At 42.4% G+C, this 24,226-nt stretch overlaps 1 protein-coding gene and 1 pseudogene across 1 annotated transcript in view; one reads left to right on the forward strand and one right to left on the reverse strand.

Moving 5' to 3' along the window:
- Positions 1–379: 379 nt before the first annotated feature.
- Positions 380–1,136, reverse strand: LOC147437800 (tubulin alpha-2 chain pseudogene; annotated as a pseudogene).
- Positions 1,137–2,586: 1,450 nt separating this feature from the next.
- LOC147437801 (E3 ubiquitin-protein ligase RSL1-like) overlaps positions 2,587–24,226 on the forward strand; it is a 60,691-nt gene continuing 39,051 nt past the window's right edge. Inside the window, exon 1 of the mRNA XM_086487257.1 lies at positions 2,587–3,308. Coding sequence (XP_086343383.1) covers positions 2,652–3,308 — 657 coding nt within the window. The 5' untranslated portion in view covers positions 2,587–2,651. The remainder of the gene's footprint in view (positions 3,309–24,226) is intronic.

Below are 24,226 nucleotides of genomic sequence, written 5' to 3' on the forward strand. Positions count from 1 at the left end.
GTCTATACGCTATGTTGTATATGGGCTAGTTACACAAGATGGTTGTGAAGGGACAACATTGTGGAAAATCAGGATGTTATTCTTGATTTCATTGAACCTCTTACTGAACCGTGTTTTGGTCAAACCAATAGCTCGATCCATGAAGGATGTCACTCTGAAAAACATAAGTGTCCTTATGACGATACAACCACTTTTTTTTTGAGGACACAAATGCTTCTCCAAGGGGGGAGTAATGTCAGGCCTAAGGTAACACGGGCCAGGGCCAAGGGCCAGAACTCGCATGTAGTACAAGGGTCTAGATGTAGCTAAGAGCCAGAGAGCCAAGAACCTATATATAGTACGGTTGGGAGGTTATTGGCATGTGCAGTTATCGAGAGTCTTATAACAAGACGCTGTTGTAGGGATCCACTATGGCATTGGAGACCTGCGGAGAGGGGTATACGATGAAGCCAAGTTTAGATTTTTTGTCGTAGTCCACTGACAAGCGCTCCAAGAGCAGGGAGCCAAGGCCAGAGCCGGTGCTACCGCTCACTACATGGAAGACTAGGAATCCCTCCAGCCCGCTGCAGTTATCGACCAACTTTCGGATACGGCCCAGGCAAAGGTCCATAAATTCCTTGCCAACTATGTGCGGTTATTAGGACATTAATTAGCAAGTAATTAGGGCATTACTTAGCTAGTAGACAATGATCAATTGATAATACATGCAGGGAAGGATGGTTAATTACTAGTATAATAGCCGCAAGCAAAGTTGTTGACGACGTCCTCCTTGTTGCTGATGAGATGCTCAAGATGGAAGAGCTGACAATAAGTGCCTGTCCTCACTTCGTCAATGATGATGGGCTCCAAGTCTAGAAAGACGGCACGAGACACGTGTGCTTGTCTTGTTGAAGAAGGTGTTGAAGGCATCATCTCCTCCTCCTATTGTCTCATCGCTTGGCATTTGTCCATCGCACTACACATACACATATCCACCACAACAACAATATCATACAAGCATGCCATGATCATACACTCTTAATGAAATGACTCTCAATGATTCTCTATATTCCATGCTCAAGCAAGTATAACTCCCAACATGCATGGTTGATCTGAATGCCAACCTGGCCAATGTGGATGGAGATGCACTCCCTCATACTGTTAGTGAGGAAGAAATACGGCCAAAAAAATAAGCCAAGGAGCCCTGGATTGTTCTGAACAGATACAAAACAAGGACATATCTCCAGATGCAATCACCTATGCTTTTTCTCGAAGGCATGTGGCACTGCCTTGGTTGACATGTATGTCCGGAATGTCGTCCCTTGAAATGCATTGATTGCGGGATATACCCAACAAGGATTGGGGCACGAAGCGAGGGCACTACTTGATGTCAATCTATGTATATCCTTGTTCGGCAATGCATCTTATATTTTATATGCCATTTCTCCTCTGTATAACAGTTCTGTAGCACGAATAAATTTTTTTATACTAGTGTTCTTCTCCTAAGATATGTTTTGCGCCAGGTTCTGTGATCGACAGCCAAGACCCTCCAACTATGACAACACGTAACTCTCACTCTCTTTCTCTCTCTCTCTCTCTCTCTCTCTCTCTCTCTCACAGGTCCTACGAGAAATAAGAAAAAATTGACTATGCTTGATTCAGAGTAAGATGGGTGCCTCAAAATTGGGTTCCCGTTCTTGAGCTTAGTCTAGAGACTAAATGACGAGCGATATTACCACGCTGAATGGCAATTTACAAATAAACTACCAAAGTAGGTTAAGGAGTAGGGTTTAAGCTTAATGATTAAGCTGTAACCCTTTGCTTGATTTAATTATCCCCTTTATTAGCCCTCTGTCATATAGTGAGCTCTATGGGACACAACTCGCTTCTTCCCAATAGTTATCAAGTTCCAATCTAAACCATTGTTGTTGCCTATCAATTGGTTCTACTCATTCGCTCGTGTTCCACAACAAAAGCCGAGGTGACATCAATCGCAACCAACCAAGTAACCAACTGCGCTCCAAAATCTATCAGAAACAATTGTAGAGAAAGCCGTGAAATTAGAACATTTTAGAGACAGCTATTAGGTCTGCCCAATCTCAGAAAAATAAAAATTCTCTCAAAACATATTTAGTGCATAAGTGAAGGGTGAGTTTAGGAAATAAAAAGACAGATGAAAGTGGAAAGTCAACAGACATATGAAGGTGGAAAGTCAAAAGACGCATGAAGATGGAAAGTCAAAAGACTCATGAACATAGAAAGTCAAAAGACTTTTTGTGTTCATATAAATAGGTGTTTCTCTTCTCTTTTATTTTTTCTTTAAGATTTTCTTCTCTGCAAAGTATCCTCTCTCTCTCTCTCTCAATGTTGCATCCGTCTTTTATTGCTAACACTGTTGCAGATCTACGTGGTTCGTCATTACGCGTGGTTACGACTAACACATCACTCTTGTTGTTGTTGAGGGAATCTTCGAATTAAGAATACCTTTTAATTTTTTTGAAGCCATTAATACCTTTCAATATAAACTATAAAGGTAATCAATTTTCATATATGTTTAATAAATACACATGCAATTCGTTTTTAAAAATTCGCCAATGTACTTTGTGTTAGATGTTTGATGTCAATCTGTGTCTTATTGTTTAGACGCCTTGTTTCGAAAGCAGAGAGCCAAGATGGAGCAGTCAGAGGAACTCGTAAGGGTTGTTGCTGACCAGGATGACTTCGACTTGGCCTACCGTCTGCAATTCCAAGAGGCGATGGCGGCCTCCTGCTTTGATCAACACAATCACTCTCCTGCTCAAGATGAACCAGCAGCCCATCCATACTCTCCAGATGATCGAGCTGTGGCCTTGGCGCTTCAGAATGAGGAGCTGTACAAGAGTCAAGTCGAGGAGCAAGACCGCTCTCAGATGACCCACGACATAGAACAGCTTCAGCTTGAGATAAAGAGGCGTGCCCATGATGCCACTTTTGCCAAATCCATCATGGACATGGATGACAGTGAATGGGAAGCCCATGGAGACCTTTGGCAGAGTCCCTTCAATGCCCACTCCGTTTCCGCTTCCTTCGACAGCTCGTCTGTTTCTGTCCCTCTTTGCAAGATCTACTTTACTGTTGCCTCTTCTGAGAATAACACGCTCTTTGCTATGGGTGCTGCTGTCTTTGACACACAGAATATTGTCTTAACTGAGATAAAGAAAACATTTGAACTAGGCACTAACAAGGCTATGGCGGACTACATGGCAATGCTTGCTGGACTACAGACCATCTATAGCATGGGTTTCCAACATGTTGAAGCACATACAGACTCTATCTTGCTTTACAATCAAGTATGTGCCTATTCCTTTTCTCCAAAAGCTGCCCTTTTTTTAATGGCCTCCAATTTTTTTAGTAGTCTGAATGGGTTGCTAGCATCCTTTGATTGAAGCTTTGCTTTGACTTTAAAGCACTGTCAAAGGTTTTTGAGATTTCTATTGGGATGGCCAATTTACCCAGTTCTTGAGAGGTATGTGGAGCTTCTATATGTGAAGTTTGGAGCTTTACTTGAATGGCTATATCGACAGCATTTATGGGGATTGCAACGGCTGGTACCACGTTCCAAGCAGATATCATTGATGCAGACCGAAACTCAGCTGAACATTGTTGGAAAAATGTGTCACACTTAAAGACCAGAGAGATTGTATTACTACTTGAGCGAATTGGCTTTAGTTTTGACTGATCAAGAATTGGTGTATTATTGTCAAGTGAGACCACTCACCACAATCTGAGTCAAATGTTGGCCACATATTCGTAGGTCCTTTTCAAAGAAAACTTAAAAAGCCATCTTCCATTTACAACTTCTAACATCGGCTAATAATTTGACATCAGAAATTGCAAAAAGCATACATAGAAACTATAGCTTAAGCTGATCCCAACGTTCTGCCGCATCATCTATCTGTACGGTACGGTCCGCGTTTCATGTATGAAGATGTGGTGAGAGTTGTAGGAATCTATACCGTCTGTAGGGCCACCACGATGGCATCTCTCTCTCTCTGTCTCCCCCCCCCCCAAGTGTGGTAGATTGGTTATGCCGATTCCCTCTTGAATAACAGGTCTTGAGTTCAACTCTTCTCGTTGGATAGATCTTTAAGGTCTCTTGGGATAGTTTCTTATGACGTCAAAATTCTCTTCTTCTTCTGCTTCTCTCTTTGGTCTAGATTTCTTCTAGATCTCTCCCTCCTACTGTTGGAGCCATGCCATGCCACCAACTTGTCGCATATCCTCTCTTAATGAAGAGGGGATATATAGAGGAATCATTTTCGATTGCACGTGTCAATACCAAAACTCAAGAAGCATATGAAGATTAACTGACTGAAAAAGGTATGTTGTGATAGATGTTGCGCTATTAATAGATACAATGTATGCAATCATTGAACAAGAGAACATGTAGTATCACATAAACTGTGCAAAACGGGCCTTGGAATTTCACCCAATCGTCAAGTGATATAGCAAGAACGGGTCTTGGACTTGCGTTCAACTGGTCAAAATAAGTGTCATGACAGTACATGGGTGGATCGAGCATGGAACGGGTCCTACATAACATTCGGTCACTTAAAGTAAGTGTCTTCATAGGTCTTGGATAACATCCAATCGTTATCCGGGTGAAGATCACTTGGCCACTTTTGTCAAGGTGCAGCAGAAGGTGTGGTGACAACGGAACGCACAGGAGAGAAAGAGGACAAGAGGAGAGAAATATTCTAGAGAGATAGAGAGAGCAAGTGGCACAAGCCCTACGGGGCACAAACTCTGCAAACTTAAGAGATTCAAGGATGGAACACTACTAGAATTGGAGTGCTTCCCTCTCCCTATATAGGAGGCTACAAAATATGCTCGACCACCTACAAGTAACCCATGCCAAGTAAATGGGTATATGAAGGGCCAGAAAGCACAAAAATAGGGCACCCAACAAAAAGCCTACAAGTGGCACACCAGACATAATCCCTCACAAGGCCAGGCACAGCCACAAAGAAGCCCTCACAACATGTAGACGGGGAAAGGCAAGAGATGATCTCCAAAAGTCTAAAACCCCCTCTCAAATCTTGGGTACACTATACCATGGATTGGGGCCTCCAAGAGTGAAGAAGCTACCATGAAGGCTTGAACCTCCGCATTACGAGTTTACAACATGTAGACATTAATCTAGGCATGCTGTAACCTGCTTGGTATCGATAAGACCATAATCTTGCAGCAACACGTGAACAAAACAGGAACTTTAACACTTGAACTTTAAGACTGTGCACATTGCTTCCCTCAAGCGCCCTTGCCTTGCACCTCCGGTCATATACCACATGTTAGAATCTCCAAGCTGCTATGGGAGGTCCAAAGAATGGGACAACCAAAGCTACTAAGAAATCAATTGTCCAATGAACCAAAGAAATGCACCAACCACCATAAAGAAATGATGAATTGCAAACTGTATGTAAAGGAACTTTATCGGAATTGAGAGTCAAAATTGCTCATTGGTCTGGAACACATTTCGAGAGGATATCACCCCACTCTTAGGGTGAATTGGGAACAAACATCGATCAGAAAGGGACACCAAAGCTCTGCAAGAGAAGAACAAGGTGCTGTAGAAAGCCACCAAATAGATTGTCAATCCTGTCTGCTCCTTATGGAACTACAAGAACTGTAAGGAAGTAGTTCGGGAAATTGACTCCCAAGATGGTGCCACATCCCATTCTGCAGGGAGAATACTCGGAACATGGATAACTACCATAACTCTCCAACTGTCTCTACTTGTGTATGTGGATCACCAGAGGTAGGCGAATTTGAAAGAAATTATACTTGTGGAACCTGGAACCAAATGTGGGAGAACAAAGAAGACCGTCTCCCCACTGTAAAGAATGCTCGAGCTAACTGTAACTGGTTCCTAGTTCGAGGAGGACCACTGTCCATCTGTACAAAACAACATGCTTGTCTAAGGATAAGAGAAGTAGGTGTGTTGTGAATGGTAAAGTCTCTAGGGATCAATCTGGAAGACAAGGCATAGGAACTCCTGCCCGGATGCACTAGGAAGAGCAACCAGCACACCACAAATCCGAAAGATGAAGCAATCATCAAAGTGACTAAAGAAAAATATCTACCAAGAAACTAAATGCACTGTGGGCGAAAGCACACCATTCGAACGTGCAAGAAATGGGCAAGGAAACCAAGGACTAGAAGACACTGGACATGGTATTCCGGTACTAGAAGACACCGCACATGGTACTCAACTGAAGATAATAACCTAGAAGCCTCCTTGGAAAGAGAAGTATCCTCAAAAGTATGCTCTGAGGTAACAATTGACTCAACTCCACGTCGGAACGGAGCAAACACTATCACTGAAAGCTCCAACGCTAAATCCGAGAACTCGCCCAGAGATAGGAAGCCCCCTTAGGCTCAATCATGGGAAAAGAGAATAAATACCACCAGAAAGAAATCTGAGACAACTTGGAGTAAAATTGCCTTCTCTATGACTGAATAGGAAAACTTGAATCTAGAATCACATCATCGGTAAACTTGAACTACTAAGAATAGGACGACTTGAAAGGTCTTAATCTGCGGATCATGTTTACCAAAGAAGCCTTCGGGGTCCAGAAGGATGTAGCTACTCAAGCTAACTGCGTGAGATCAAACCAATTGTCCGCCACTCCTCTACATTTGCAAACGTCAAACCTACAGGTACAATCCAATACAATATGCCAAACTGCATATAGACTCGGAATAGCACATATACTCCCACTGTTGTAACTTGCTTCCTTAAAATCTTCAACAAAACTGTCCTTTCCACTTGTGCTGACCACTGAACTGTGCAATCAATATCCAATACACAACACCAATACTCAAGAGAAGAGTAAAGGAACCGGCTCGGGGAAGTGCAACAAGCCCATGAAGAACGTTGGGGCTGATCTGCTACATGCCAGAAAACTGGGCAAAAGACTGCTGTTAGCTTGCAAACGACAAGAAAAACGAGTGCCTCTATAGCCTTGCATGAGTCACACTGTTGGAAGGAAGAACTATTGCACAATCGAAAACACCTGTAGAGATTTATGAAAAACCCTTCAAGCATGAGACACTCGAAATTAGAAGAAACCAAGGACCGTGGAGATGTCCGTAGAGTATCCATAGGCAACAAACAGATGAAAGATGAAGAAGTTATGGCCGCCCCAAACCAGGGGTATTCTCTCTCTTGCTAAAAAATGAGCTCTCTGGAAGTTGTGCAGGTGTTGCAGCTATCAAAATGGGGGCTTCCTTCTCTTTTATTCCAAGAATTTTCTCTCTCTTCTTAGCCGACAAGGCTCTCTATCAAGGCATCTTTTAATTGGCTCATTTTAGGCCTTTTTGGGGCAAAAAATGAGGTGTCGATGACCCTTTGACCAAGGGAATGGGGTGGGGGCAAGTGGCGGGGCCCCGAGGACCAAAAGGATTGTCCAGGCGCCTGTCCAGCTGAGTGTGAACTCCCAAAATGTGCCCTTTCTCCCCCATGAGCCCACGAGCCCCTCCATGGCAAGCCTTGAGAGCTCCTCTCACGTAGATACACCCATAATGGGCTCGCCCTTTAGGTTATATACCCCCCACTTTCCACTTTTCCCTTCCCATATGAGATAATCCCCCCGCCACATGGGACTTCCTCCTCGAGCTTCCCAACTCCCTCATGCCCAAAAATTTCCAGATTTTCCCCAAAGCATGAGAGCTTATCGGACAACTTCCCCCAAGCATAACTTGCTACTCCGGTCACTGAATGACACACCGTAACTGTAACATTTAATGGCCTAAAAACTTGTGTGTAACGGAAATTAGCATGAACATAGTGGGCATTTCATTAGAATAGATTCCTAATGAGAATTACAAGAGTGCTTGGGTGGAGAGAGCAACAAAAAGCATAACATCTAGTTAGATAGCATGAGCAATACTTTCAAAAGAGAGAGAACTTAAGCTATTGACAACAGTTGAGGACCAGATTTGCATGGAGCCGGTTCCCCCTCCAAAAGGCTTTGTATTATGGTTTCTCCCATCAAGAGAGACATTGTACAATACAATTCTTTGTGTTCCTTCAAGACTAGCTAGTGCAATGAAGATGAAAGCTTCATGCATCTTTTCTTCACCCACGAGATTGTGTGAGTGTGTGTGTAATAATGCCTTGCAAAATTTAGCCCCCTCTCTCTCTTGGGCGAGCCCTCTTGCTATTTGCTCTTACTCTACCCTCATTGGACCTCCCCAGGTCAAGCCAATGATTATTAAGCAGCATAAGTGATAGCCTTCTGACATGTGTCTCCCTTTCCTCTTTTGTGAGAGCTTTAGGTAATTTAATAATTCAACTAAACTCTCATTGGACCCCTTTGCCTCCTGGCCAATAGGAATGAGGCAAGCCATTGGGCTGTTGAATGCTCATTGGACCCCTTGGGAGACTGTCCAATAGTCTTCTAGAGGACTTAATTATCATTGGTTCTTTTATTAAGTGTTTTTAAATTAATTAAACTAGATTTACTCTAGCCTAATTCTCATTGGTCCACCTCCAAGGCCATCCAATAGGAATTGGGTACACCTTGTGGGCATCTGGCCTAGGGAGCTGACATGTGTCCCTCATTCCCTTTGTGTAAAGGGAGCTTGTGTGTGTGTGTGTGGCTTTCTCTCTCATCCCCTACATGCAAGGCTCGCCCCCTCCCAAGTAGGGATTGCAAAGACTTTTTTGTACACACACAAAGCATCCAATTCCCTTAAGATTGACCTTTGGACACAACCTTTGAATTTTGGAACCTTAGCATTTTGGAAGTCTTAATGGGCTGAACCTTAGGGTCTTTTTAGCCCATTGTTGCACATGGCTCTTTTGTAGATGGCCCCCCCTTTGGATCCTTGTTTTCCCTCCTTTGGATCCCTACTGTGGCCGGTCTGCTAGCTTAACCAATATTCTAGCTTTTTCTCCCCTGGCACTTCCCCATATTAAATGATCAGTTTAACATGAGAAAATCATTTAGGAGAATTAGATATTGATTATTATGACATTACCTCTCTCTTGAAATCATAGTCGTCCTCGACTATGGTGTAGAGAAGATAAAGCATATTCATGAGTCCTTTTCTTAGCGGGTAGAGGATCCCTATGTTACCCTACGACATCATTCCACAATGGATAACTAGTCCATTTGGCGCCTGAGAGCCTGAGGTTGCCGCAAGCATGTCTGCACATTAGTCCTATCAGTCTTCCATAGTAGAGTGACAAGCTCTACTCGGTGTTTGGGAGACGTCGTCTCCGCAAACTTGATCTAAGCATGCATACTACTTCATTTTTGTGCACAATAAAGGAAAAGAGAGTCTTATAAGACAAAAAACTTTGTTCATTTTTAACATTTTGTACATTTGCTTACTCTTGGGAAGCATTGTAAGCATTGACAAGGTTTAGGTTATCCTTTAATTGTATGCCTTGCATCCATCTAGCATCTTCAAAAGGATAATTCTTAAACTTAATAAGATATCGTCGGATAGTCTTACCGCCTCTTAATACCTTGTCTTCATGTCGGAGAATGGACTCGGGCTGCAGCACCTCCTCTTGGTCCTCGATAAGACAAAAAACTTTGTTCATTTTTAACATTTTGTACATTTGCTTACTAAGAGAGTCTTATAAGACAAAAAACTTTGTTCATTTTCAACATTTTGTACATTTGCTTACTCTTGGGAAGCATTGTAAGCATTGACAAGGTTTAGGTTATCCTTTAATTGTATGCCTTGCATCCATCTAGCATCTTCAAAAGGATAATTCTTAAACTTAATAAGATATCGTCGGATAGTCTTACCGCCTCTTAATACCTTGTCTTCATGTCGGAGAATGGACTCGGTCTGCAGCACCTCCTCTTGGTCCTCGATCTCCGGTGGGTCTTCAATAGTTGGTTCTTGAGGCGGCTCTCCTTTGTAAGGCTTTAATAGGCTCACATGGAAGCATTGTGTATGAGCCAATGATTGGGCAACTTGAGTTGATAGGCCATCTCATTGATTGGCCGAAGAATCTGGAAGGGACCATAGTATCCTTTTGCTAGTTTAGCATAGTACTTTTGGTGTCCCGTAGGATTCTTGCCCGTTGTGTGCCTTAATCGAGCCTTTAAACTTTAATAAGACCCAATCATTTTCTTTAAAGGCTTGGGCTCTTCTGTGCTTGTCAGCAACAGCCTTTTGCCTTTGCTGTGAGATAGAGATAGTATCCTTAATCTTTTGAAAAGATTCTTGTAGGTCTCAACTATACTCATCTGTAGCGAAGATCTTCCCATGTACCTTAAGTAGCAAGGGACTTTTTGATCTCCCCTCAATTACCTCGAAAGGTGCTTTTCCCGTGGAAGTATGTACAGTGTTATTGTAAGCATACTCCACTAAGGGTAAGTACTTCTCTCATTGGGATCTTTGATCTACTTCCGTTACATAGGCTTTTAGTAGATCAAGAATGGTTAGGTTAGCTATTTCACTTTGGCCATCCGTTTGTGGATGATAGGCCAAAGAGAAGTTTAGCCTTGTCCCTAAATTCTCAAAGAGACCCTTTCAGAAATTACTGGTGATTCTAGGATCTCTATCCGACACTATGGACATTGGCAAGCCATGGTACTTGAAAATTTGTGAAATGAAGAGGGTTGCCATTTGATGGGCTTTGATAGTCTTTTTGACAGGTATAAAATGAGCTTGTTTACTGAACCTGTCTACTATCGTCCATATTTCCGTATTCCCATGGATAGACTTAGGCAATCCAAAGATAAAATCCATGGATATGCTCTCCCATGGTGAATTAGGGATTGGCAAGGGTTGAAGCAATCCAAGTTGCTTCCCTCTATCAAATTTTGTCTTTTGGCATACCACACATTTAGAAACATACACTTGTATGTTCACTTTCATGGTAGGCCAATAGAAATATGTTTCAATTCCCTTTAAGGTAGATTGAATCCCTCTATGCCCCGCATAAGGAGGAGCATGAGATTCATACATTACTTTCTTACGTAGTGAGTTAGTAACGCATAGTCTATTGCCATAGAGAAGATAACCATCTTGTAAAGTAAATGGTTCTTCTTTCTTCCCTAATGCAAGGGCTGAAATCACATCTCTAAAATCGGGATCAATAGCATACTCATCTATCATTGAAGATAGATCATTGTGAGTTGCTATGGAAACCGCATTCACTCTCGGCCGTCTTGAGAGTGCATCAGCTACTTGATTATGCTTGCCAGCAATGTGAGCAATATGAAAATGAAATTGCGAAAGGAAATTTGCCCACCTCATTTATTTGTCGGAGAGCTTGGTCTGTGTCATGAAGTACTTAAGACTTTGGTGATCCGTTCGCAGAATGAAAGGAGTCCCCAATAAATAGTGCTTCCATGAGTCTAAGGCATGTAGAACTGCAAGGAGTTCCTTTTTATATATGCCTAGAGCTTGCTCAACAGGGTCGAGCCTTCGACTCTCATAGCCTATGGCGTGCCCTTCTTGGAGGAAAACAACTCCAAGGCAATCACCACAAGCATCACATTGGACCTCAAATGGTTTTGAGAGATCCGATAGTGTAAGCACAGGTTGAGAGAGAAGCTTTTCTTTAAGATTTTCGAAAGCATTGTTCTCCTTAGCAGACCATGTATACCTAACGCTTTTCTTTGTTAGGTCATGTAATGGTCCCGCAATTTGTGAGAACTTTTCTATGAAGCGTCTATAGTATGCACACATACCTATAAAGCTTCTTAGTTCATGAAGATTCCTTGGTTTAGGCCATCCTTTTATTACCTCTAACTTGGATGGATCCATTTGGATGCCATCTTGAGAGATAATGTGACCTAAATATTGAATCTCTTGCAAGAAAAATTCACTTTTCTTTCGATTAATATAAAGTTTATTCTCTCTTAAAACTTGAAATATTACCTGGAGGTGTTGCTTGTGTTCGTCTAATGAATTAGAGTAGATGATAATATCATCAAAGAACACTCCAGTGAAGGTTCGATGAGGCCTGAACAGCTTCTCCATCAAGCGGTTGAATGTGGTTGGTGCATTGGTCAAGCCAAAAGGCATGACAATGTATTCGTAAAGACCAAATGTGGTGCGAAATGCTGTCTTTACAATGTCTTGATCAACTATCCTTATTTGATGATAGCCACTTTTTAGGTCAATCCTACTGAAGTAGGTTGATCCTTATAGCTTATCAAATAGGTCTTCTACCCGTGGAACGGGAAACCTATTCTTGATAGTGATCCTATTTAGTGCTCTATAGTCGACACACATACGATATGTGCCGTCTTTCTTTTGCACTAATATCACAGGTGAGCAAAATGGAGACGAGCTAGGCCTAACCATGCCCTTCTCAACTAACTCATGTGCTTGCCGCATAATCTCCTCTTGTTGAGCTTGAGAAACTCTATAAGGAGGTTTGTTAGGCGGTGAACTTCCTGGAAGAAGTTCAATTGCATGGTCATCATTACCTCGTTTAGGAGGTAGCTCACAAGGGATGTCGTCAATAAAAACATCTTGAAACCCCTTGAGAAAATTGGATAACTCTAATTCCTTTTGGTTGCTTTTATTTTCTTTTGCTAAAGCATTAGGTTCATTTTGAGAATCTTTAACAAAAATCATGTACACGGAAATAGAGCTCTTTATTGACTTGTTGAAAGCTGGTGTATGTACAATGGGGATAGTGTTACCCATTTCCTTAGCATCTATATACATGTCTTTTTCCCTAAACTTAAAGGAGATTCTCCTTTCAGGGAATTTAACATTGGCAACCAGGCGATCAAACCATGGTGCCCCTAGGATTACATCCTCATGCTTGAGAGGAGAGATAAAGAAGTCCTCTTTGTCCACATAGCTTTGAACATGAAGCCTCAATTTCCCGATTAAGGGAGTGACTGAAGCTTCTTGCTCCTTGAAAGCACTGTCTGCGGGTAGGACATCTCCCACCTCATAGGCTTGTATGCCTAGCTTGGTGGCCAACTCTATAGATATAAAATTGTGAGTAGAACCAGGGTCAAAGAGAATAAAAGCATCATGTTCTCTTACCTTTCCCCAAGCATGGCATAGAGGAGATCCTTTGTGGTGAGTTTGGTAAGTCTCCTCCTCTTGGATTTCAACCAAGGAAGCTCTAGGAGTATCTTGGCGGTTGTTCTTTTGGGGACAAGCGCAGTACGCATGCCCTTGTTCGCCGCACTTGAAACACCGGTTATCCTTGCGATAATGCTCAAGCTTTTCAGGAGAGAGTTTGTTCTTACCTTCGTAAACTCCCTTCTCTTTAGCTTTGTTGGAGTTGCCCTTAGGAGACTTTTGGACATTGTCCTTCCCCTTAGGCTCGTTGGAACCCTTGTTTTTCGTGGGCTTATTATTTCTTTTAGCCCCCGTTTGAAAATTGATTCGAGAGGCCACCATAGTATGGTGTATTACCGCCGATATGGTACGTGGCCTTTGGGAGTTGACATACTCCGCCATTTCTTCGGTTAAGCCCGCACAAAATTGTTGCTCTTAAAGCTTTCCATGTTCGTGGAGCTTCACCGTTGGCTCGTAGGCTAGACCACCATTGTCTGGCGGACTTTTGAAAGTGCATAGCTACATGGCGTAGCTTAGAGGACTCCGTGAAGCCCTCATCTCCAAACGCTGCATCAAACTGTTGGATAAAGGCCAAGACTTTGTCCGTAGCACCAAAGGTGCCATCATAGGTAAGGAAAGAGATGCTCTTCCCTCCCTCTTTGAACTTCTTCAGCTTGGATGACCTCTTCCATGCAGCATAGGATTTCCTATGGCCTCTTCTTTTTGATGGTTCAAAGGTTGCACCATCACTTTCTTCAGAAGGTGAAGAATTTGAAGAAGGTAGTGACCTCTTTCTCGCCTTTTTCTTGTCTTGATCTTCGTCGTCTTCACCATCACTTTCATAAGAAGAAGAGGATGAAGAAGATGGAGAAGAGGGTGTCCTCTTTCTCGCCTTTTTCTTCTCTTGCTTTTTATCATCCCTCTTTGAATTATGGTGTGGAGAAGAGTGTGATGGTCTTCTCCGCTTTGGTGGTGATGGAGAGCGTTTAGCCCGTCGTCTTCGTGGAGCCATCTCCGCCGAGGTGGCGGGAGACTCACTTCTTTCTCGTTGCTTCGGTGGAGGCTCTTGAGTTCTCCTTTGGGAAGGAGATGCATCATCAAGAAGTAAATTCTTGAGCCCTTCGTATGGATTCTCTTCTTCTTCCCGAATCGGAGAGAGACCTCTTTTGGGAGTCTCACAAGGAGGCTTCCTAGGCGTTCTCTCGTCATGGTGATGAGCTTGGAGAATCCCGTGAGCACGGAGCTGCTGTTGCACTTCACTTTGGAGAGATGGATTGCCCATGGCTTGTTGAAGCCTAGAAACAAGATAGTTAACAAGCATCGGAGCATCATTAGTAGCTTGCTCATTAGCAAAATCAAAGTTATCAACATTAATTTCACTCTCTTTACTATTGTCAGCCATTCTAACAACTTTTAGGTGTAAACTTTTTAGGTGTACTTTGACACTTCAAGCCCTAGTTGCTACTCCTCTTTACCCCTTTAGAAAAATCACTCAAGCTACTGTCCCCGTGGCTCGAATACCATTAATTGCAAGGAATAGAAGAGCGGGTCTTTCAATACCAAAACAGCACCGGCTCCTGTCAAGCTTCTAATAGCTCAATAGTGGTTAAGCCGTATGCAAGCCCCGTAGGACTCCACTATTAAGACCATAGCTCTCGACGGTGATGTCCCGCTAACTGCACGAAGGCAGGCGCACTGCAAGGCTGAAAAATCCTTATTCTACTTACTCACAGACAATTAATAATACCAACCATTTATAGCTAGCTTGAGGACCTCTTTTCTTGAGCAAGAAAAGAGAAACCTTGTGCTCTGATACCAATGTAACATTTAATGGCCTAAAAACTTGTGTGTAGCGGAAATTAGCATGAACATAGTGGGCATTTCATTAGAATAGATTCTTAATGAGAATTACAAGAGTGCTTGGGTGGAGAGAGCAACAAAAAGCATAACATCTAGTTAGATAGCATGAACAATACTTTCAAAAGAGAGAGAACTTAAGCTATTGACAATAGTTGAGGACCGGATTTACATGGAGCCGGTCCCCCCTCCAAAAGGCTTTGTATTATGGTTTTTCCCATCAAGAGAGACATTGTACAATACAATTCTTTGTGTTCCTTCCAGACTAGCTAGTGCAATGAAGATGAAAGCTTCATGCACTAAGCAAAACACTTAACAAACACAACATCAATTATCCCCGGTCTCAGACCCAAGACCTCACACACCTTCGAAGATGGTGAGAGCTAGCAGGGTATGAGAGTAGATTGAGAGGAAGAAGGAGTATCTTACGAGAAAGATGTACATCTCCTCACATAATCACTCATATTAGCATAGCTTAGCTTAGTAATTAGCATGGTAGAGGAGATGAGCATGCATTGAAGCTTGGCTCTTGGTTGGATTTGCATCCACATGTCAAGAGTATGTTGATGTAGGCTTCTATCTCACAAGCTTGGAGTAGGTGATGAGCTCTTCATTAAAGCTTGGGAAGAGATAGTTTTCTTTTCTTCACCCATGAGATTGTGTGAGTGTGTGTGTAATAATGCCTTGCAAAATTTAGCCCCCTCTCTCTCTTGGGCGAGCCCTCTTGCTATTTGCTCTTACTCTACCCTCATTGGACCTCCCCAGGTCAAGCCAATGACTATTAAGCAGCATAAGTGATAGCCTTCTGACATGTGTCCCCCTTTCCTCTTTTGTGAGAGCTTTAGGTAATTTAATAATTCAACTAAACTCTCATTGGACCCCTTTGCCTCCTGGCCAATAGGAATGAGGCAAGCCATTGGGCTGTTGAATGCTCATTGGACCCCTTGGGAGACTGTCCAATAGTCTTCTAGAGGACTTAATTATCATTGGTTCTTTTATTAAGTGTTTTTAAATTAATTAAACTAGATTTACTCTAGCCTAATTCTCATTGGTCCACCTCCAAGGCCATCCAATAGGAATTGGGTACACCTTGTGGGCATCTGGCCTAGGGAGCTGACATGTGTCCCTCATTCCCTTTGTGTAAAGGGAGCTTGTGTGTGTGTGTGTGGCTTTCTCTCTCATCCCCTACATGCAAGGCTCGCCCCCTCCCAAGTAGGGATTGCAAAGACTTTTTTGTACACACACAAAGTATCCAATTCCCATAAGGTTGACCTTTGGACACAACCTTTGAATTTTGGAACCTTAGCATTTTGGAAGTCTTAATGGGCTGAACCTTAGGGTCTTTTTAGCCCATTGTTGCACATGGCTCTTTTGCGGATGGCCCCCCCTTTGGATCCCTATTTCCCCTCCTTTGGATCCCTACTGTGGCCGGTCTGCTAGCTTAACCAATATTCTAGCTTTTTCTCCCCTGGCACTTCCCCATATTAAATGATCAATTGAACATGAGAAAATCATTTAGGAGAATTAGATATTGATTATTATGACAGTAACACACGGCTTGGAGCCCAAGTCCTCGGCTATTTTTAGAATTCTTACACGTCATCATTTATAATTTCAATTGTCAAGTTGGTCCAGTTGCCCTTGTCACATGCATCCGCAATCACTTCTCATGTTGAGACCGCCTACTTTGGATGCTCATAACTCATGATGTACAAGTCCGATTCACGAGCTATAAAGCACGGCTGAAAATACTTATTAAAAACAATGTTTTGGAGACTCGAACAACCCAAAATATCAGTATTCAAGCTTAGCAAAATCACACCTTTGTACATGAATTTTTACACGGGTACTTCCAAGACTTGCAGGGCTATGTACACATATATACACGAGGCTAGTGGGCAAGCTTTTTGGCATGACTTAGTGACTTTATGCTCATCCAAAAAATACCCGACATAGCATGGCAACCCCCCCTAGCCTGCTTGATCATTCATGACAAGCAGAGGTTTCTAGGGTGAACAATTGCTGCAGCTCATTCCCAGAAACCTCATTTACATTCTCAGATGTTTCCACACTGTCTTCCTCTATTGATAGCATCTCATCTGTCACAATTGTCATCAAACGTGCTAGATATTTCTTCAATCTGTAACCACTAATACGATATTTATGCCATGCACCACTCAAATCTACCAACTAATATGTGCCATTATCAAACTTGTTCACAACAGTAAAAGGACCTTCCCACTTGATTTGAAACTTTTTCTAAAAGGTATTGTCCAACTTACTATTGTATCATAACACCAGATCACCCTTTTCAATTCCCTTATCCTTTATGCATTCATTAGCTTTTAGTTGAGTCTTCTTTGACACTCCTTCATAGTAGCTCAAAGCTAAAACTCTATCCAATTGCAAATATTGTAGATCCAACAACCTTTTCTGCCAAGTATTTGTTTGCTCTTCATCTCCCAATGACAATAACTTGAGTGCAGGAATCTCCACTTCAATTGGCAATAAAGCTTCCTTGCCATAAACCAAGTGGTAAGGAGAAAATCGTGTGTTCGTTTTGATAGCAGTTCTGTAGGCCCATAATGCACAAGGCAATTCCGAATCCCAAGTCTTCTCATGTGTCTGGGTCATCTTTGTTAAGATCTTCACTAACTCTCCATTGAATCTTTCATTGAGACCATTGCACTATGGATAATAAGGAGAACTGTACCTCTATATTGAGCTTTTCGCATAAGAAATCAAACAACTTTCCTCTAAATCTTGGTCCTCTATCGGAAAGTAGCTCTAAGGGCACACCAAATTTGCAACATATATGCTCATCAACAAACTTCCCCATTTCTTTACTGGTGATCTGTTTGACAGCCTTAGCTTCTACCCATCGTGACAAATAATCCATTGCTGTCAAAATATAAGCATTTCTTTTGCTAGTCATAGGTAAGGGTCCAATAGCATCAAGACCCCATTTTTCAAACACATCAAAAGCTAGAATTGTCTTCCGTAATTTGGGCTCCAAAATTCTCTTTCCCATTTTCTGGCAAGGTACACACGACTTGCACCAATGACTAACATCCTGTTGAAGGCTTGGCCATACATAGCCTTTTTGCAAAATTTTATGCAACATGATCTTCATGCCGATCTTGTAGATTTCCTCTTTCCAGGACACAGGACGGAAAACCAAATTACTTCCTTTTATGTAAAGCACATTATCAAGCATTTTGTATTTCCTGGCTTTTCTTATAAACGCATACTTTTTGGAGGATGGTAAACCTTCAGGTAGGACATCTGTCAATAGAAAATTCATCTCCTTTGATAACACTTCCCTCCCATGATATAAAGGGCCATTTGCCTTCAACACAAACACACAAGTGATCATTTCTTGGGTAGCATCATGAGCTTCTTCATTTTGAGACCTCTCAATATGCTACAAACTTCATGCTTCAAACTTTTTGAGCAATGACTTTACCTTGAAGCATAATTTTTCAGTTTAAGACTCTTATTCTTCCATACTCCCAATACTTGCATCACGACCAGCAAGGCATCTCCTTTGATCTGCAAGCGTCTAATTCCCAACTGTAAACAAATGTGTAAACCACCTTCAAGCGCCATGTACTCTGCTTCATTATTACTTTTTTCATCAAGTTTCAGCCCTTGCTTCCTTACAAGTTTTCCTTGGGTATCATAAATGAAAATGCCTCCCAAGCTTCTTCGATAAGAGCCATCAAAATATAACAGTGAAGCATCAAATATGGCAAGAGTCTCTACTTTCTTTTTCCGTACCACCTCTTTCTTAACCAAAACATGAGTGTCTTTATAAGTGAGTAAATCTGCTAAGGAAGGTTGAGTACTCTCTTCTACCAAAAAGGTGAACTGAAACTCCTGAAGTTCAATAACCCATTTCATCACTGTTTTTCATATATTTGAATTATTGAACAACTGAGGAAGCAATGAATAACTTGTGAGATAAGTGAACAACTTTTGCAACAAGTAATGCCCGAATCGTCTGTAAGCATAAACCATACTGGTCATCACCAACTCAAACTAAGAGAAATCTCTTTCATGAGGAGTCTTCACTCTGCTAGCATAATGAACAGGTTTCATATACATTCCTTCCCCTTTTGCAACACATGGTCCCAATGGCATTATCTCCCACTGATGGGTTAATGTAACAAACTGCTGACGTGTCGAAACCCTAATTCTGTAGAAACCCTAAGTATAAAATCAGAAACCCTAATTCTGTCCAAAACCTTAATTCTGTTGAAACCCTAGCCCTAAAGTTAGAAACCCTAATTCTCCTGAAACCCTAACCCTAAAATAAAAAATCCTAATTTTGTCTGAAACCCTAATTCTGTTGAAACCCTAACCCTGACATGATGATGTGGCAGGCTATACGGATTTCTGCGTTTTGCGTTGGCTGATGACGTGGCAGGCTGTACGGATTTTCGTAAATTACGCTGCCAGTTTTTGGCTTTGCTTTTGGACGAGATGCTTTTAAGTTTGAAGGCTTTTCACTGTAATTGCTTTTTAGGCCAAGGGCCTTTAAATATGAGGTTAGGGCTCATTCTTTGGCATGCTTCTTGGCGAAGGTGCAGAGTTTGGAGTACCGACTTGTACTGTGTTGATGCAATGTAAAGAAATCCTGAAACGGGCGCCAAGGTTTGGGGCAATACTCTCTGGGGTCGAATTCTGCCACTCTGTGTCAGGTGTCGTCTCTCTCTCTCTCTTTCAGTTTAGTTGTTATTGAAGTGCTAAAAGTTTGTTCAGTCTGTTCTTTTCTATTGGCACGTGGTGCCCGCCTTGTGACAATGGTATCAGAGCATCAGGTGTGTGCTTTTCTGAAAGCATACCGGTCCTACAAAAGAGTAGATAGTTATTTGAGGTATCTTCAGCCTCCGACCCCGGACTTATTACATTTATTTGAGGTATCTTCGGCCTCCGACCCCGGACTTATTAGCCACTCCCACCCTTACTTCATCGTGCATCGGGCACGCTCCCGTCTTCACCACTCATGTCTTACAGGGCATAAGCCATTAAGATCACTTGCAAAGAAGGATCCGATATTTGTTTCGAGTCACTGTTTTTCTCAAAAGCAGTGCCATGCAGATGTTGATGTCTATAGCTACCAAGCGCACACTCCAAGTACTTGGCAAGCTTTCAAGAAAATTTTTGCCCGAAGTTATATGGTTTCTAACATCTTCCTTCGGAGTGCAACCTTTGGCAGAGTTGGTTATCTTGAAATGCTTGCCATGGAAACCCTAGCAGATTATATCTTGAATTTCTCGACATCTCTTAGTAGATGTCTCTTCTCGAGTTGATAACCTTGGAGTTCGGTGTGATTGCTATCTCTTGGGACTACCATCGCCGCCAAAGAAACACTGTCTGTCCAAGAGTTGATGGACCATGCTGTGCTCGGCTACGACCTTATGGAATGAACTTAACCCTAATTTTGGTGCAAGTTTAAGGATGGAAAGTCAGTCGACTTTTCGAGCTCGACTGATGTCGAGATTGCTTTTTAAGTTTGAAATCTGTTTGAGAACTTGTTTGGTGATCCTGTTTGGAATTTGTTTGAAATGGATGCTATCTGTTTTGAACCTGTTTTGGTGCCGATTTGAATTGTTTGACTCTGGCTTGATACTGGTTTCAATGATTGCTGATTTTACTCCCGGGTGGAGAAGTGAGAAATACTGTTTGGGTATTGTTTGAACCTCGGAACGACGCAGGCTGATGCGTGGGGAGCGTTTCGTTGTATGTTTGAAAACCTCGGAACGACATAGGCCGATGTCTGGGGAGCATTTCATTGTATGTTTGAAAACCTCCGAACGACGCAGGCCGATGCCTGGGGATCGTTTGGTTGTATGCTTGTAAATAATTGTTGTTGTGACTCCGGGCGCGGACGTGGATGGTTATGCGGGAGGAGTATTAAGAAGTCTGAGCAGTGGTTACTCTCAACACCTCCAAACGATGCAGGCTGCGGTCTGGGGGGCGTTTGGTTGTAAAAGGCCTCTATATCTCCCGGCCCGGACCTTTTTAGGTTATGCGGGAGGAGTGATGAAGGAGTCGTTGAATATCTCCCGGCCTCGACCTTGTTAGGTTATGCGGGAGGAGTGTTCATCGGCGGCTTTATGTTTCTATCTCTTGTAACATGCATATGTAAGCATTTGTGTTGCATTGTGATGTGCCAATCACTGAATATTTCTAATTGGATGAGATTGCCTGGGTATGTAATTTTAGTGCGTCAAGACACCCGTGGAAGATGAGTACGGGCTGGGTGTGATGGCTAATTTTACTACGCCGGAATATCAAGAGTTCCGATCTGGACGAAAGGAGAAGCTAACTCCTTAATAAAAAGAGCAAACTCATTGTCCCTCGGAATGACCCTCGGAAATTTTTGAGCTAACTTGAGTTGTTTTGTAGATATGCTGTAATCGTGGACGATTACTCTCTTTCAAGAAGGGGAGATGTAACAAACTGCTGACGTGTTGAAACCCTAATTCTGCAGAAACCCTAACCCTAAAATAAAAAACCCTAATTCTATCCAAAACCCTAATTTTGCTGAAACCCTAACCCTAAAATCAGAAACCCTAATTCTGCTGAAACCTTAACCCTAAAATCAAAAACCCTAATTCTGTCCGAAACCCTAATTTTGCTGAAACCCTAACCCTAACCCTAACCCTGACATGATGACATGGCAGGCTGTATGGATTCATAAATTACGCTGATAGTTTTTGGCTTTGCTTTTGGACCAGATGCTTTTAAGTTTGAAGGCTTTTCACTGTAATTGCTTTTCAGGCCAAGGGCCTTTAAATATGAGGCTAGGACTCATTCTTTGGCATGCTTCTTGGTGAAGGTGCAGAGTCTGGAGTACCGGCTTGTACTGTGTTGATGCAATATAAAGAAATACCGAAAGGGACGCCAAGGTTTGGGGCCAATACTCTCTGGGGTGGAATTGCCACTCCGTGTCACGTGTCGTCTCTCTCTCTCTTTCAGTTCAGTTGTTATTGAAGTGCTAAAAGTCCGTTCAGTCTGTTCTTTTCTATTGGCACGTGGTGTCCGCCTTGTGACAGTTAACATAAAACTCATTTTCCCAGTCAGGAGCTTGCTTAGTGGGTAGTGTACTCAAAACTTCTTTGACTCTGTCAAACACATCGTCACAATCATGTGACCACTCCAAGGGATCATTCTTAACTGTTTGCTGCAATGGATACAATAGTTGTGTTGTCAAAGGTATGAAACGAGACAGATATTAAACCTTCTGTATGAAAGTGGCCAACTGGCTGGTATCTTTTGGAGATGACAGCAATAACAAAGCCTCCACTTTCTCTGGATCTGCTTCAATCCCATTTTTTGAAATTACATGCCCAAGACGCTTCACCCTTGGCTGCGTCAAATGACACTTCTTAGGGTTCAATTGACCCCCGTATTCATCATACCTTGCAAGTCATTTCAAGCTTTTGAACATGCTCTTTCCTTGAACTGTATACACAGAAATCATCTTTGAATCCTTTGACAAACTTCCCAAGGAACGGGGTAAGGACCCAATCCACTTTTCTTTCAAAAGCTCCTGGCCCATTTGTCAACCCAAAAGAAAGGCAGCAAAAGTAGATACAACCCTATGGCGTGATAAAAGTAGTCTTTTTCCAATCTTCAGGAGCAAGGATAAGCTGAAAATATCCTGAATAACCATCACAACACTGTATCTTTCAAAGCCAACCATTGTATGTAAAAGTCAATCAATGAAAGGCAAAGGGTAAGGATCTTTTTTGGTCACTGCATTTAATGGCTTATAATCAACACAAACTCTCCAACGCCCATCTTTCTTTGGAGTGACCACTACAGGGCTCACCCATTCAGCATTATCAACTGGTACAATGAACTCTGCATCCAAAAGTTTATCCACTTCTTCCTTAAAAGCATTCATTTGCTCCTTATCCATCCTTCTTAATTTCTGTCGTATTGGTTTTGTCCCTTCAACTAGCTTGATCTTCACAAGATCCCCAACAAAACCCCTTATTTCCTGGTATGAAGTGATGAAAGGATTTGGAAACTTGTCCAACTTTGCTAAGTACTCCCTTCTTTCTCCTTGTGTCAGATCGGTACTCAACATATTTTGAATCAACTCTTTCTTCACTGGCAATTGTGTTTAGGCTGCATCAACTCCTCAAGTTACTCTAAACGGCTTGAAGCATTTATATTCCTTGACACTTGCAACATTTCACCCACTTCCCTCTTCTCCTCGTCCAACAACAAGAATGACACTTCACCCTCATCACTGGAACTGGAAGCATAGCTACTTTCTGAATCTTCAGAACCGTCTTCACTGGTAACTTCGGATTCATCTTTCTCACTCACATCTTCTAGTGCCATAGGTTGCTTGATAGTGATATCAAACACCCTCTTTTCACCCTTCTTGCCATACACAGATTGTATCCTTGCCCCAATCTTGCAGAGCACCAACAACTCTCAACCAAGGTCATCCCAAAATGAGAGGAAAAGCTCCCAGGCCAGCTGGCATAACATGAAAGTTTACTATAACCTTCACGTTAAAGACTTCAACTTTCAAATTCTTCATCATCCCCAAACACTTCACTTTGGCATGGTTTGCTAGTCGAATCCGAAACCCAGAGCTTCCGCATGTAATGAGACCCAGTCTCTTGACACCTGACTGTGTGATTACACAAACTTGAGCACCTCCATCAATGTATCATGGGAATCAATGTAGGCCTCTCCCATGCCCACACCTTTGTGCCAAGTGTTCACTACATGACAAATGTCGGGTAACTCTCCCACAACCAACACTCTGACTTGTCTATGCTTCGGCTCTTTCTTTGGATTCACTAATGACTTTCAGTGCCTCTTAAGTTTGGGCACCATATTCATCAACTGTCCAAAAGTACAATCTACTTTCCTCCCAATCAGGTCTTCCTTTAAACTGTAAGCTGTTTGGCCTTCTCCCAAAGGTAAATCTGCTACTTCAAACCGTCTTCTAGGTCTTCTCTTCCTCTTGGCTTTCGCATCTTCACCCTCTCTCTCTTTCCCTTTCTTTTTGCTGGGACCTAGAGCGGCATAGCCTTCTCTCTCTCTCTTTTGCCCACGGGCAACATATCTGCCTCTTTCTTTACCACTTGCACAATACCCACATGACCACTAGAGGTTGAGGCTTGATTTTCCTGTTCAATACCTTGATCTTCCCTTATATCCAATGCATAATTTTTAGCCCTGTTAGGAATCTGCTGGGTAAGTGGAAACATATCACCTCCCATCCTTGTTGGCTTTGAACAATAAGTGCTGATGTGACCAAGTTCACCACAATTATAATAGGTAGGGAATGAACCTTCTCTGCGGCTCA

Source organism: Adiantum capillus-veneris, chromosome 17, assembly GCF_014529385.1.
Source record: "Adiantum capillus-veneris isolate H3 chromosome 17, ASM1452938v2, whole genome shotgun sequence".
Taxonomy (NCBI): domain Eukaryota; kingdom Viridiplantae; phylum Streptophyta; class Polypodiopsida; order Polypodiales; family Pteridaceae; genus Adiantum; species Adiantum capillus-veneris.